At 33.7% G+C, this 16,951-nt stretch overlaps 1 protein-coding gene across 9 annotated transcripts in view; it reads right to left on the bottom strand.

Annotated features, from left to right (window-relative positions):
- The window catches only part of LOC137923961 (myotubularin-related protein 3), a 99,000-nt gene that overhangs the window by 31,946 nt on the left and 50,103 nt on the right, over positions 1-16,951 (bottom strand). For 4 of the 9 annotated variants that reach the window (XM_068767228.1, XM_068767226.1, XM_068767225.1 and 1 more), the window contains exon 2: positions 6,909-7,284. The exons of 3 other annotated variants lie outside the window; for them this stretch is intronic. In XM_068767228.1, the coding sequence (XP_068623329.1) occupies positions 6,909-7,052 (144 nt within the window). In that variant the 5' untranslated portion in view covers positions 7,053-7,284. The remainder of the gene's footprint in view (positions 1-6,908; positions 7,285-16,951) is intronic. 2 more of the 9 variants (XM_068767224.1, XM_068767229.1) reach the window with 1 other exon arrangement.

The raw sequence follows: 16,951 nt of genomic DNA, 5'->3' as shown, positions 1-16,951 counted from the left end.
ATACCTCGAACTTAAACCGTCAATTTTAAATATATAGGCTATTAACACTAGAAACAATAAAAATGATGTTATCACAAAATTTAAAAAAATTAAACATTGTCCTTAATAGTACATAATCACTGCGAGAGTCATGTCACGCCGGACAAAAAAAATGAAAATTTGATGCGGAGCGCGGAGTATATAAATTTAAGCTAATCTTTATTGCATGACATGAATGGGTCATGTACGAAAACAACACATAATCCTTCTATGTCTCGTCTCACATAAAGTCTTAATATAAATTGTTACCCCACGCTGCTACTTCAAGATGCTTTGGCGCTGGGACATTTTATCTATATCGTGGTTATTTATTAAAATAAAAACAAATGTGCACTCTATTTAGTAAGTCTTAAAGTATAATTTTAATTTTGTTGCCTTCTTCAGGATAAGTCATTCGGAAGGGGAACCAACAAACTAAATCATTCCTCTAAGCTTATATAAAGAGTACGTATGAGCTTAAAAAGCAACGGAAGGTTTGGACCGCGCCTCTTTTTTAATGATTTATTCTAGTACATTAAGACTAATTAATTCTGATCATAATTGAGATATTATACCTCCCCGATAGTCTTTACGTTTTAGTGGAGATATAATTATCATTAGAAATGAGGTAAAAATAAATTAATGTATATACTTTCCAAAATTTCATTGAGCCCGGTTAATAGGTAAAAACTGAGTACAAACAAAACAAATTTATGCAATAAAAACAACTCAGTAAAGAGAGAAAGAAAAGTAAAGTGGCAGTATACCTTGAACATGAGATTAAGCACAGGTCAATGTGCAATGGATTAGTACAATTATTTGTGCGCGAGGATGTTTACAGTTGCAGATAAAATTGTATACACAATAGTCGAGTTAGTAATAATAAGTTAATACTGATAATAATACTGATAGTGTAATAACCTATATAGTGCGACAAAGTTATGGCCAAGTATAACATTCAGATATTAATATAACTTAAATAGAGCCAAATGAATAATCACTTCGGTGTGGCTCCATGTCAAGATCTTTAATCATAATTATCATCGTCGTGTGCCGTGCCGATAGACGCGCACTGCCAACGCATAGGCTTCCCCCAAAAATCCCCACGATGACTGGTGTTACGCTGTCAGCGACCTCCCGCGACATTGACAAGATCTTTAACACCAATTAATTAATACATATTTATTATTATAATTAATAATCTAGTAACTAGTACCTCTTTGGAGTTTAATTTATATGTTTTCCATTTTTGACGTGAAAAAAGGAAAAAATAGTTTAGCTGGGATTAATTGGGTAAATAATATAACATGATAAATCTGTTTCTGGTAAAGTGATTAGAGCTTGCTTTACTTATTTTATTAGAGGGTTTATCTCTCTATTACCTACCAAGTTGTTTTCAAAGAAACCTTATAAAAAATTTATAATAAATCGTAGTGCATTGTAACTCACTATCAAAACAAAACAGCAATTTTTTTATTTAAAATAAACAAACTTTTGTGATTACAAGAACATCGATTCAAAACAAACAAGGTACCAGGAATCCATTTGTGCGATTTCATTGAGTTCAAGTGGAAGTATAATTTTATGAATTAAAATGATCCTATTTTCCGCGTACTTCATAGTCGGACGGTATATACAAATTTAAAATTATTTTATCCGGACTTGGAGCAGATTTAGTAATTTGTTAATAATGAATATCATCCATCAAACATTAGGTTACATTATCATAGAATATAAAAAAGCAACGCTTAGACTTCGTTTAAGAATGATTAATAATTGAATGAGCGTAGGTTTGATATAAGGCAGTTGCGATGATGCATCACATGGATCGATCCATTGTTGTGCGATAGGTCATTCACATGACACACCCTTCGCCCAACTTATGCAGCACTTTTGGTTGCGAACTATTGCTGGATACCTGGATATGAAATATTTTAGATGAAAATTTAGTGTGATCCATATGCAAAATAATCGAAACAAAAAATTGTTCCATATTTCTTCGTATTCATTTTTTTAATTAGTATGAATTAACCTTAGAGAAAAAAAATTAACATCTATAGTTTTCAAGCCATCGATACTTTTCAATGCTCCTATTGACTCCTAATTTTTACTTTCATTAATTACAACATTATTTAATTATTGTTTATTTGAGTAAAAATTTTTAAACAAACATTTCTGATCCAGATGCAATATATTTGTCAAATCATATTAATCGGCTGCAGTTGAAGGATAATTGGCTATAACCGGGTGGTCCGGTTACGAATTCGTTATCTGGACAGGATGTGTTACGTGCCTTAACAAGTTGAGACGGAGGGGCGGACGCAGGTTCTCTCGCGCTTGATACAATAACAACTTGATAAGATCACGCGATGGCTCGGATGTTACACAGTTCAGAGACACAGGATGCTATGATCAGGAAACTATGCTCCTTTGTTTATTTATTGTAAGTCATCCTTTATGTTCTTCTCTTAGAGAGTGGAAGTTTTATTTTACACATTCGTATCATTATAACTGAAAAAATAATAATAATGTTAAAGTACATTAATGATTCGTCAGTAGGGTCAAACTAGACATTGATTAAGAATTAAAAATAGTAACGACATTCTTTTGTAAGTGTAGGTAAAACATGAAATAATATTTAAGGCAGTAAAGTTTTCCAACGGCCTTTGGATGCAATTTCACAACTACAAGGACGTCATGAGCGCAGAGAGCGCCAGCGTTGGTCAATAGCGGAAACGCGAAGACGGCGACGAAGGCGCATATTGCATAACGCGCATCATCTGCTTGTGCGCCATGTATTGAGGTCGACGTGTACCTGCGTACCAACGTGTTGTTCTGATATCCGAGTACCTCGACCACTATCGTCTATGCGTGTGGTGATAACGCCAATTACGGTCAGACGTTTTATCAGTAATGTGTGGCATTTTATTTTGGTTGTGGATTGGGTATTTAAAGTACAATAGTAATTTATTTACAATGGTTGCTTAAGTGCTGCCTTGGTCGATGTATTTTAATGAATACATTTACATAAGTTATATGCCATTATTCAACTGTCCTAAATGTATAATTTTAAACTTAATCGTTAATAACATCTTTGTTATAGTTACCTATGCAAGAACATTCAAATAAGATCTCTGCAATATCTTTTTGACACCTTATTAAATGCTTGTTCATTAGATACACTAGTCCGACAAACTTCGGCCGTCTAAAGTTAAACGCAGCTCAGAAGACAAATAGACATTTTATATACGTTTATTACTGCGTAAGACTGCTAAGAGACTAAACCTCGACTCTCAACATAAGAAACATTGTTTGTGATGTACAACTTATGGTTTACGTCTGAATATTATGTATGATAGTAAGCAGTTGTATCAGGAATGTAAAATAAAGTAAATATTAGATTTAATCTACAGCAATTGGCCCAGTGGCATACGTCATCCGCCGTGCACGCTTGACGGGAAAGTTGTTCGTCGTGGCTCCGTCTCAAGGCCACTGCTGCTTTACCTTCCGCTTTATTTCATATTTTCTACATTCCACAAAGCATAATAACGATAATGCAAAGATTAAACATGCTAAATCTTTGTATTATCGTAAAATACATGGATATCTCTAATAAAATGTCTGTACATTGTGCTATCATGAAATTTTATGTAAAAAACAATAATTGGGAACATGAAAAACAAAAAAAAAATCAGATATTCAATTCCGACAAAAAATTTTTTTGAAGGCCATCAAATTCATTAAAACAATGTAGTGTTAATTTTACAAAGGAATCACACTTATTATTCAAGTTCTTTTTTAAATGTAATAAATTTCCTTCGCTATTCTCACACTACTTCGAACTATTTTTTTGGCAGCGACTTCAAATCTTCGATTACTTTTCAACGGCATTTTCCTCTGTTTTACCACATCCTAAACTAAAAAGTATACATACCTTTAAAATAATAATATTGTAACGTAAAGAAATGTAACAATTTAATTATTAAGTTTCTCAAAAGTGGAAAGATATTTTCTATAACATTTTTTTTATAAATTCTCGATGTAGCTAGTGAAGAGATTAAATTATAAAAACATCTATTTTATCACAATAAAGCTAAAAATCCATGTGAGAGTGTTCACGTTAACAATAACCATTCACAGGCTGCGAACCCCAGCGGCGTGCCTCGTCGCTGACTCATGGGACGCGACGACGTCACACCTTGTGTACAATTACTACAGACGGGCCTCCCCTACCATGTGTTACAATTTACGTCATTGCTCAATGATTAGATTAACTCATCGCGTGAGGCCACCTGTGGAAGTTAACACGCCGCCCAATAGGCAAACATTTACACGTTAATCGTGATAATTCATTCTAATTACACATGTTGTAGATGGATAATCCATATATCGATGTCATAGATATCACATCATACCTATAAATCGATGTCAGGCTAAAATCGAGAGACAGAGCGGCTAACACCGGAAATAAATTAAACCCACATTTATTGCGAGTTTTTGAGATTCATTCTTTTACAGTTTCTACGAAACTTTACTCTTGTATTATATATTTTACTTATTACTTTCATGTTACATGTGATGCGATCTTCAACAAAAATAACACTTGTCAAACCATTAAAAAATTATTAATTAATTTTCACAAAGTATATTATACATTAATTCTCTGGAGTTAGCCACTGCCATGTGACCAAATTTCGGCTTTACGATGATTTTTGAGGCTCTTGTATATATAAAGATCAATGTCATTACGAATAATTTGAACTCTTACTGTCGTAAATTTATTTACATATTAAAGCACGATTAAATATATAAATTTTTAATAAAAAAAAGTACATTCGTAAAAAAAAAATGTTAACTTTAGCTACCGATGTCTTACATATCTAGTTTTCCTTGGTTATATGAATTGTTAAATCTTCAATAAAAAGAAACAATTTTCGTAATAAAATGATAAGTACGACCTCGTGCTGATAAAAATTTGATAGATGAGCCTTTATCAGTTTATCACAAGCGTTTCGCGCCAAGGTGCAATTTGTACTGCACGAATTATATGTATTCCACCGGTAATTGCTGTACATAGCAATGCTTATTTATAATTACTTATTAATAAATAGGTCCTAATGACTATTTCTTAATAATTTACTAATAACATTAAATCTCTACTATCCATACAAACTCTTCACTTAAAGCTCTATAATACTTGAGAACAACTTCTTGGTAGAAGAAATAGTCATTGCAGTCAAATTAGTCGTCCTCTTGAAACAGACTTAAATAATGTTATATATATGTGTTCTCTAAAACGACAGAATCCATATAACAAACCAGTTGTATTTTAAAATTATGTGTAAATTGGAAAATAGATTTTAAATATTTTATTAAATTTTGCGTAAAAGAAATATATATAAGGTACAATAAGATACAAATAAAACACAGCTGTTGTTAATTAACAGAATTGTAAACATAACCAGATATAACACAATAACTGGATTTGAGTGTTGTGCTATAAAACAGGTAACACATACATCCGCTATACAACGCGACCTTTACACTGATGGATTTGAATAAAAAACGAATACATCTCAATCGAGTACGCGTCGAGAACAAGTATTATGGGTCGCTATCCTTTAGGTGTGAATGAGAGAGGAAGGGCGAAGGTCCGCGTCACGCACGCCTTTGGCTGCTGCTTCGCCGCGTTTAGCCTTGTCGGGCATTAACACAACACCGTTTCGAAAGAATGAATGACGCAGCCGCTAGGAATGTCTAACCGTGCGGTTAGTTCCACCGCAGACGTTACATGAAATGTAAAACCGATCTGTTTTTATACAAATCATTACAATTGCAGTCTACTGGATAAAATGTTAAATGTATATTTAATGAATAACCATTCACTATACCTAAAGCGAAGATTTGATGACCAAAGTTATCAGAGAAAATTAAAGCACAACTATTTTTATTGTCCGCTTAAAGTTAAAATACATTAAACGAAAACTAAGTTCCAGCGAACTATATAGCGGTTTATTATCATGTTTGAAAGGGCTGGTTTCCGCAACCGAGCGACATTACAACGCAGTTCACTTTATTCATATGTTCCCGACGATCTGTACTGCATGAGACGAAACGTACGTAGGTGTTGGATACCGTGAGCTCATTCTGCGTAAATTGGACCAAGCATAATATTTAATAAGTTTCAAGGAACCATGGAATAACTATGACACACGGAACATCTCAAATGCTATTTTTAGGAAGTAATTAAGGAACATTTTGACAAATTTTATTAAAAGGTACGTACGGCTAGATAAATTTAAAAAATAACTTTTTAGGCGTCTTTAAAACATCGTAGATCATTTATATTATTTTAGTACGGCTATATTAAGCACACAATTTTATATGGCACCTCAAGCGAATCTCGCACTTTGTCTTTTTGGAAGTTTTTTGTCTTTCATCGTCATAATTCGAATGCTGGATATAGGCCTCGCCCATAAATTTATAATAAGACCGGTTGGAAGCGGTCAGCATCCAGCGTTTTCCAACGATCATAACTATGTCTGTTGTGGGTGGACGTCCTACGATGCGCTTGCAGGTCCGAGGACTCTACTCCCAAACCTTGACCCCAAAGGCCATCAATTGCGCAGAGGGTCCAAAACGTAAGACCACGTTACAGTCAACACTAATAACACTTGGTGGTAGATGGTAACACTTTGTCTTCAGACATTGAGGGATATTTTACGAGATCTTTGTTCTTCACAAACAAAAAAAAAAAATTAAAATTAAGTCATTCATAGGAGTTACATTATTTTAAAATGATGCAAAAGATTTCAATTAAATAATTTTTAGACTGGAATTTGTTTTTGCCCTATGTTCTTTGTTTCTATTCCCGTTTTTTTTTAAATTACCTGTTTGTAGTCGGGAGACGGTGGTCTCGCCGGGTACTTGGAGGCCAAGCGGGCGCCGGCACCGCAGCCCTGCGCCGCCGGTTCATCCTCGGGGTAGTAGAGATGCACGAAATCCTCCGTGTCAAGGAATGTATTGATCAGCATACTCCGAAACGTACGGGATAGCTTAAAGTCTAAGACAAACTCACAGACACTACGCACTAGTTTAAATCACTGTCGTTGGAAGCACATTGTACACCTTATATTTGTAACGTTCCATCGTGTACCGAGTATATAATAATATAAATTATTTATTCTTATTTAAATAATAAATAAGTTATTCACTACACTTGTATAAAATCACATTTGCACCAGGATTCGATCGTACAGTTATCTGCTGAGAAGGGTCATAGTTAGAACAACAGGGGAACTAACAAGCTAACTCCCTAAAGTCAAGACTACTGTACAAAAAGCTATGAACGGTTATAAATAAAACTGAATACAATTCACAGTTATGTATCAATCGAAAAAATTTAAAATTAGCTTCCCTGTTAGTACTAATATTACATATTGATATAGTAACATGGTGCTAAGTTTGAACGGACTGGTCAATAGAAGTTAACGTTTTGTTATTCAGCAATTAGTCTGTTAAATTTAAATAGTTTTATAAACATTTGAATCTATAAATAATTATAGTTTCTTAGTTATTGAAAATTCCTGGCGTTTTAAAAAAAAAGATATTAAGTAACTATAGCGTATGTTCGACGAAGCTATAAAGCCAGATAGACTAACATCGCGGAACATCAAAAAGCACGGTGTAAATATTAGAAAACAATAATGTTATGTTCTGACTGCACTTTAGTAAACATTTTCTTGTAAATTCTTTTTGTAGGAATCTATTATTGTATGGTTAAGAATTATGAATAAACTGGTAAAATCTACCATCTATGAAAACAATTCAATACGATAATAACAAGAATATCAAGTATTTCTTTTTTAGTATTTCTTTCTCTAGTTTTTATGTTACTTAAAGTTGTTAGAGATACAAATCAAAAATTTCAATCTGAAAACAGATAGATCTTTAGATAGATCAAAAGGCGAGCAAATAAAATCACAAATATTAATATTTTTTTTTGTTATCTGGAAAACTAAATCAATGGTTAAGTAGTATTTGTGTAACTAGGTACAGTCGAAAAGACAATAGCCTTTTAATTGCTTTTGATGAACCTTTATACATTCACTAATTGTTGATTCTTTCTTGCACACTGCGCATAATATTATTAAAACAAATAAAACCGGCGTGCACCGCGGGCGAGACTCCCAGGCAAGCAGTTCATCGACCGCGTTTCGACAGTTGTTTTTAACTCTCGAATGTTCTCTGCTCGAAGCATCGTCTACACCCAAAACAGAACCCGACTCATCGTAGTAATATTTCGTCGAAAGTTCGCCTTAACATAGGTAACGTGTGGCAATAATAACGGAGTAAAAGGGTTTACATTTAAATCTATAAATATACAACAACACGTGTTTACGTTCCAACGTTCAAAAGTCGAGAATTAAACGCAAAACTAGGTTATGATCTAATTTACCTCCAATTTCAATCTCTTGAGATTGTAGTGACGTCACGTACTAAATTAAAAAAGGTAAGTCGTTATATTTTACGTTCACTTATATTTTAAGTATCATTACGAAGCATTTACTCGACTTTCATATAACAAACGAAAGGTTCTACCGACTTTGTACCTGCTTCGTCACCTTATTATATTGGTACTAAAATACATCAAATCATTCCTACACCCTTTTTTCCCTTTTTTTAATATATGACATAATAGCGTTTTATTATAAACCGATTATAGCAACCGACTGACGAGGTTTTGGCTCTCTCGTGCACGAATCAAAATGAAAACGCTATTCAAGCGAGAACCCAGGTTGAGGTTTCTTCCTGGAGAGTCCTGCGGTAATTTACACTTTATAGAACCTAGACATGCTTAAGCAATCTCCAATCTATATTGCATAAGAAATTACAGCCCGAGCTGTTCCTAAGGGAGCTATCGAACCAAGCTGATTTAGGCTAAACGTCTCCCACGCTCTACCTCTTCATAATTCTGTAAATGTCAATAAGGTAAAATTATAGATCCAGATCGAAATAGATAAATAAATGAGTGAATAAGGACCCAAGAGGTCAGTTTTTTGGATAGTCTACAGTAAATAACGTAAAGGCTCTAACTGCGACGCTGTAAATGCCTAAGTGCATCTTTCAATGACAAAAAAATCTGCTTATTAGCAATTAAAAGTGTACAAGGAAAGTATCCATAACATAATAAAACAATGCTACTCAACGAGAACAGGAATTAATGACATTTTACTAAACAACATTAGTTTATACATTTGATATGAGATGCTGCATGGTAGTAGGTACATATCCATATTTTACTATTTATATCAAAAATTTAAACGTTATAAAGTACTATTTATTCGGAGACTTTTGAAGTTTTTATTTGTGTAGAGCGTAATTCAGATAAGTAAAATCCCTTTATTATGTACCCTTCCATAAAAACTCTTGTATAGATATACAAAGACCTCAATAATTAGGTACTGTAATATTTAATTCGTTTACATGAAAACATTCTCTTTCAAACCTTATATTGTACTAAATTGTCATATGATCTGGTAAGCACATTATAACTTCTAGCCTATCAAAGTAATATATAATAAACCAAAACAATTTGTTTTCTTTAATGTTATAAACTATAGGCAGTTTTGATTTTTTATGCATAATCCAAAATAAATTTGTTTCAATAACACTGCTGTAGAATTCTATGACAAGTTCTTTATATAGGTATATGAAAATTCTGCAGCTAAAGGAACGAAAATTATTTGCGATGGTAATTCGTTCGGTGAACATGTATTTATACCAACCAAATGAAGGTTTTTATAATCCGGCGTTCAATGACACTTTAATACAATTAACAAGTCAAACGTAACTTAGTCGCGCCGTAGGCATACTAATTGGGTCGCTCGACCGACGCCTAGTGCTTTGTCGTATCAAATATCTGCCGTATTAAATGGCGCCGCGGCTTTTAGCTGGTTTCTGTTGTACACTTACATTAAGGACAATTTATTAGAACATTGTTATTAGCGTTCATTATAACCATAGGCACTTTTCCAATACCTTCTAGCCAACATGATCTAGACTATGACTCTTCCGCCGAACAAAAAATCTAAGCGTCGCAAACTGTATGATGGGAGTGGAGAAGGATGGACAGGATCTTTGTCGACTGGCGAATAGACCTGCAGGAAAGAAATAAAGGACAAATACTAAAACGACTTTAAAAATCCGGCTAATAAAGGCTATACATTAAATAGATAAATAATTAATGAAATAAGAAGAAGGATTCCACACGAATAGTTTAATTAGAAATGAGTTAAACTTTAAAAGAATAAGTCTGCTCTGTCTTCCCTTGTTCCTTATACTTTGTATGTCTGCTTTTATCCGATGTATACATACGGATGGATTGCTGGTTCGTTACGCATTGACGGTGAAAAAGGAGATTCACCACTCTCAGTATGTAAAGTATCCATAGCTAAGAGTAAAGTATCTTATGTTAAAATTAGTTGAATCGTGAAAACTGTTTTTATACCTATTGTGTCAGAATATACAAGGGAGCGCCAGGGTGTTGATAATCGTAGCACCACTAATCTAGTAGACACGGAACGGATGCCCGCTCCACTTTCAGCGCGGTATCGGCGGTAAGAATGCGGTCAACGCCTCCTAACCATTGCTGCCGCCCGGGTATTCTACGCGAAACCTACACTGGTAACAAGTATTTATTTGTAAAACTTTTCCTTTAAACCACAAAAATAGTGAGTTTTAATACGGTCTAGTAGACAAATTGCGTATCAAAAGAGCTTCATGAAGAACCCAATTTTTTTTTTAAATTTAGTGACTTATTGTACAAGAGACGAGTTGATTCATCAGTGATATTGAATGTAATGTAATTGTGTACAAATTTGGTAACTTTTTAAATGTGACATTCTTTTAGTGCTACAAGTTTTATTGAATATTTTTTACGATGTTTAAATATATTGAAAACGTCATAATTATCTAATGCATCTAGATAAATAATAACTATTATATTTAATCGTGTATGAAAAAGATGTCCGTCTCTAATTATAGCTCGGTTCTATAACCTAGAGCGCGATAATAATTATGCTATTTTATTGTGTAATGTGCCAGGGGTAATGAACTTTTTATATTAAACTGGTTGCGTTATTTACGCAATTCTGTGTAATCATCCAATATAAATGTTATTCCCCGTTTATTCTTACTTTAATAATTATAGTCGTCAATAAAACAATTCTTTACGTTATTTGTGGTGACATAAAATGCATCAGTGTTGGTCGTGACGAAAGAGAAAACTAGTTGTTAACTGTAACTCAAACGATATTCCAGTTAACATTGCGCGCATTGTATCGAAATCAAGTCACGAAGAAAAAGTACCACGGAACACAATAATATCGATTTAACATATGCGGAAATTGGACTAATGCTTTCTTTTTATTTTTTATAGAATAAGCTTTTATTTCGTACTCACTCTTATTATTTCAAACTTGAAAGAGCAAACTTAAACTGCAACAAAATTGTTCAACGAAGGGCCAGCCTGACCGATTACGGCATAGCAAGGTACCGATTATAGAAATAAGGTGGTTTATTTTGGTACAAACCGTATAAGGCACCAAAATGGCGCTAGTACTCGCAGTCAAACACCAGGAGTACATAAATATTTACTATACACCAGTTTGAAGACATCTTTGCCTGTGACAATTTCTCTGCTAATGTAAGACACTATGTCATGTTAGATTGACGAGCGCAGTGTATAATAAGACACATTTAAAATTACTAAAACGAAATTAAAAATATGTTATTTTTTAACGCAATGAACACCAATAAAGATGAAACAAATTTAACCTGACCTAACATGGAACGGTCAAAATAAACAGGAACAAATTGAGGGATTATGTCGTGAATAGAAAGATAGACGATATGATGTATATTGAATTACATGTATTCTAGACAGCCGCCTGTCGCCCGTTCACCAACATTCTCACCTTACCTACGACCAACTGCTTTTGTAATACGTACAGTAACAGCGAACGCAAACGTAGGTCTTATGTTTAATACCAAAAGAGTCAATTTTAGTGTTACGGGAGTTTCATAAATGTCGAGATATGTTTGCAATGGTTCGCATTACGGGTGCGCGTAAGTTGACACTTGTATGTGGAAACAGTCGCGCTGCGCAGATCTGTGTCCGCATTTGTCGACATTTCATCGCCGGGAGAAAATAGAATGTGCTATAGCAAAGAACTTTTAAAACCAGAAGCCATATCTAAAGTCGTGTTTTATCCAGCTGAAGAAACCTTATTAAATTTTTTTGTACATCTGTCTCTTTTAATGAAATCTGCAGAAATTATACCCCACAACTGATGTAGTGTAAACATGACAATAAATATAACATTAGGAAACATAAATATGTTATGGTTTTTACATGTTGATAACAATAATTTCATATAGAAATAACGTTATGCTGGGAAACAAAACCGCAAGGTCTGACATAAAATATTTCGCAACAGACATTTTTAAACATTCAAAAATAAGCAGTAAAACTTGACTACATTCAAAGTCTGGTTGCGATTTTAACAAAAAAACCGTTCAGCAGACGACGTCTACTCACCTCCCAACTTATTTGCAAATTGATTTTTACATATATTTTATAAACAACTTGTAAAGACAACCTGATATCAATGTAAAAGATTTTTAGCTTGTTATAAAACTCCGTAATATATTGTTCTAAGTCCAATAGTTATGGATATTAGTAATGTGATCACACAAACAAAACAAATTTAGGCAACTAAGTTTGTTATGAGCTTTTCTCAGACAAAGCGCTTTTGAAAACCTCAGTTCAATTTAAATTATGTGGGGCTTCAATTTAAAATATGAACTCAATTTTATTCTTGTTTCTATCAAATTAGTCTCTTCTAGCAATCGTCTCTTCGTGTATATAATACGTGATACAAATTATATAATAAAATAAATATCAGGCGATTTTAGTTTTCCTGTAGATAAAATAATAAAAATGAACACGGATGTTACAGGCAAGGTCTGCACGAATTTTTAAAATTAGCTGCAGCAAGAGACGGTTTGCTACACGAGCTGTACTAGGCCAAGGTTCGTATTCGATGATGTCGCGAGGACGTGGCGAACACGACACCGCGTGCGTTGCCATAGGATGACCACAACCGAGTCAGGTCTCCGCCACTACGACCTTCCAATTGAGTTGTTACAACAACGTTATATTGTACGTACAAAACACTGTAAAATTTGAATGAATTAAGTAACGGCTTTTGAAAAAGTGAATCCGTCGCTCCCGATATTTAACTATAAAACAAAGACTGAAGAAGTATTAATAAACTTTGCGTAAAAAGGACGTTCGTTTGAAGTGACATATTGAAAGGTATCGATCGAGTTGCGTGTTAAGATATCATTTTAATAGTTAATCCCTAAATGCGTGGTGAGCGCACCGATGATCTATCCGACGGGTGTTCAAATAGCATTTACATTTTTATGTTTCGTAAATTATGTACTTTACTCATGTGGCCTTGGTAATTATCACTCATGACAATGCCAATGAGTTCTCTTTGCATTTAATGATCGTGTGCAGTACTTGAATGATATTCAGTTTTAATAGTTTCTTATTGTTGCCGTTCAGTTATGTATTTATCATTTCTCTTAATAGCTCATATCTGAAGACAATTAATATGGTTTTATTGCTTTGTCATAAAATATTAATTATTTTATTATTATGAAATGGTCATAAGTTAATAAACATAACATGACCTCGTTATAGATGTAAAGATAACAGTATGTTGTTTGGAACTTAACAAACGTAAAGGAAAGTGTTCAAACTCGGCTATTAATCGAGATTCTATCATACACACGTAACCATAATTACCGTAGTTGTAATAATATTTTGTTTGTGCAAGAAATTTTATAATACATTATAAACGGAATTATTTGCAACATTTCTGAAAAAAAAGCTTTATTTTAATTTTTTTTAATTAATAATGACACTTAATTATTTTACCTTTTACTTCTACATTTATGATTTAACGTATGCAGCGATCTGCGACTTTTCAACGACTAAAAATGCACTTAACAAGTCACTGAACTTATTCGATTGACGCACATAATTACTTCATCGAACATATTGGCGATTATATAAATGAACAAAGAACTTAAATTTAAAAATGTTGCGTGAATCATGCGAGGCGCTATATCCAAAGAGAATCAATCCATTTAGATCACTGTCGCCAACACAAGTCTTTTCCTTTGTCCTTTCGGCCGTTTAATACCGCTTCGCTGCTGAGAAGTAATGCTTTTTAAAATGCAATGTCGTCGTTAATAACAATTTGCGTGACCATAAAAGAGCCACTACCAGTAATTCTTTGTAATCGTGGCTTTAATTTATGATAATGTTAATTTTTTTATTAAACATAGATCCGAATGAGGACGACTCTATAGAACGTCCTCATTTCTCAAGATTACTTTTTTATAGTTAATTTTTTAATCTTCGTATTGTATTACGCAAATTAATGCATACAACCAGATAAAATTAACGGCCACACTTATTTAAGAACTGTGGTGTTAGGCATATGTAAATTAAGAAATAAAAATAAGATAGGAAATGGACAATGTTAGTAGTACAAGGTCGCTCTCTCGAATCAGTCACTTTAGTTCGACCTTAATGTCGGAAAACAATTACCGTTGATCATGTCGCGACATATATGTACGAAACCGTGTGGACTTGATCAACTGGTTGCAGTACAAAGAATACAAATTACGACAGAGCAAATATGTAACGATGTAACCGATAAAACAAGGGCGAAATGAAATAACACGCGGAGTCGAGCTGCATTCAACTTGCATCGGCAAGGTGCACGGCCGCTTGTTTGTCTAGCGGCGCGAAAGCCAGCCAATGGCGGCGCAACACATAGCGTTCACAAACAAGTCATGTGAGCGACGCCGCGGATAGGCGCCATGTGCCGACCATGACCTTCACCCGCTTATGTACTCCTGGTACTCTCGGATATTTCTACAAAAAAGTTATTGATTTAATGAGGTGGTCACTATATAAAGTTGACAAACATTCGGTTACGAAGTAAGTTTACGGCTTTAATTTCTGATCGAATATATACCAAATGTTAAGCTTCATTGCGGAAGCTTCATTCATATAATATCTGCTCTTAGCTGTTTATTACTAACACAAAACCATGAGAAACGCGTGTTGGAAGGAAATGATTAATTATAAATAAAAAAATAATTATATAAAATACATGTTACTCAAGTCTGATGCGAGAAGACTTCCGCGAGGGCCAGACAGTTCCGCGATGCAACAAGCGAGAAATACTAACGAGGTATGTAAACGAACTAAGTAAAAGGGTAAAACATACGCGGCACTTAGATAATTTAAATATCACCAGTAATAATTCTTACACCGGAATTATATGAATTACGTTAAAAATAACAACGAATTTGGAATGAAAGTTGTTTTGTGAACGGTCGAAAGGTGTTTTATTTTTACAGTTTGCTATCAGTTAAAATTGCATTACTGACGACAACACAGCCACACGCTGACTTTTTCTATGAGCAAGGTCGTACAAATGACTGAACAAGGTTGTATCTTTGAGACAGCTTAAAAGCAAGTTTTATATCAATAACATATCTAGTCGGTGATTGGTTAGAAGTGTAAAAGCTTTAAACGGGTGAATGTATAGCTCATTTGCCGTCAATTAATGTAAAATACATCCTTTCGAAAACTCAAAAGTTTCAGAAATAACTAATAACTTAATGTCAATAAAGTAAAAAATTCGTTTTCAAAATTCTGATAAAAATACATGTCAAAATAATTATTGTTTGCTATCTGTTTCTGCACTTTTTACTGCCAAAAGTTATTAGCCTGTCGCACGCTTTCCAATAGTTTCAAGAGTGATCATTTTATACAGGGTGATTGGAAATATGTGTAAATGTTCTAACACTTTTTGTTTACAAAATTATTCACTTACACCCTTCAATACTTTTTACATCCATAACCAATCAGTCTTTATGATCCATGTGGACAATATATTGAAATAAAAACAATTTCTTTTAAAACAGGCACTAGAAACATTATCACATCCCATTCTATTTATGTTCGCTTATAGAATTTAAATTACTTGAGATTAAACAGGATACGATGGCAGTGAAAGTGGCACTTGGCAAGTTTCTGTGCCTAAACGCCGCCAAGTCATGGTACTAGAGAATATCACGTGAAAGATACGGATGCTATTGTATTTGGCAGAATAACTGACATAAAAATTTATTGTTGCAAATTCCATTTTAAAATATATTCGTAGAGTCAAAATAACCGGCATGCAACTGAGAAAAAAGAGGACTTTATTTTTATTCAGCATCTTACTGTATCAGCCATTTTTATAATATCTGATATTTAAGCCGATTGTGCCCATTTAAGAAGCTGCAACGCTTTTCTGTAAGTGTTTTAAGGATTCTCGCCATATGACATAATGGTGAAGTAAAACATGGTTCCATTCGAGAGTTTTGTGCGGAGTTCTGCGAAAACCGTGGTGATATTTAAACATTGCCTCTAACTTGTTTTTGGTACTAAAACGTGTTGTCCAATTATTTCGACGAAGGCCTGTAAGTGCTTCTAGTAGGTAAAAACTGAATGCAATTAGATTGATTTTTAATCTTCTTATCTGAAATCTATGTGCATGCATTTAATCATACTTTTACTATAATAAGTGAATGCTCATAAGGTCTAAGATCTATTAAAGTCCTGAAGCCAAGTTTATATTGAATTGTACTAATTTTACAAGAGGGTTGGTACTTTCTATTTTTCACTAGTAACATCAAAACAGATTTAGATACAAAATCCATTTAATACCCAATGTTTCAATAGGTCTTTTTTTAATTACTTTTTTAACGTAGTGAGTGAATTCAAAATAATGTT

The sequence above is a fragment of the Battus philenor genome, unplaced genomic scaffold (assembly GCF_028537555.1).
Source record: "Battus philenor isolate CCGP_79_NKW_IND1 unplaced genomic scaffold, ilBatPhil1.0.hap1 SCAF_23, whole genome shotgun sequence".
In the NCBI taxonomy this organism is placed as follows: domain Eukaryota; kingdom Metazoa; phylum Arthropoda; class Insecta; order Lepidoptera; family Papilionidae; genus Battus; species Battus philenor.
The sequence above is the reverse complement of the archived record's forward strand: the minus strand, read 5'-3'. Positions and strand labels throughout refer to the sequence as shown.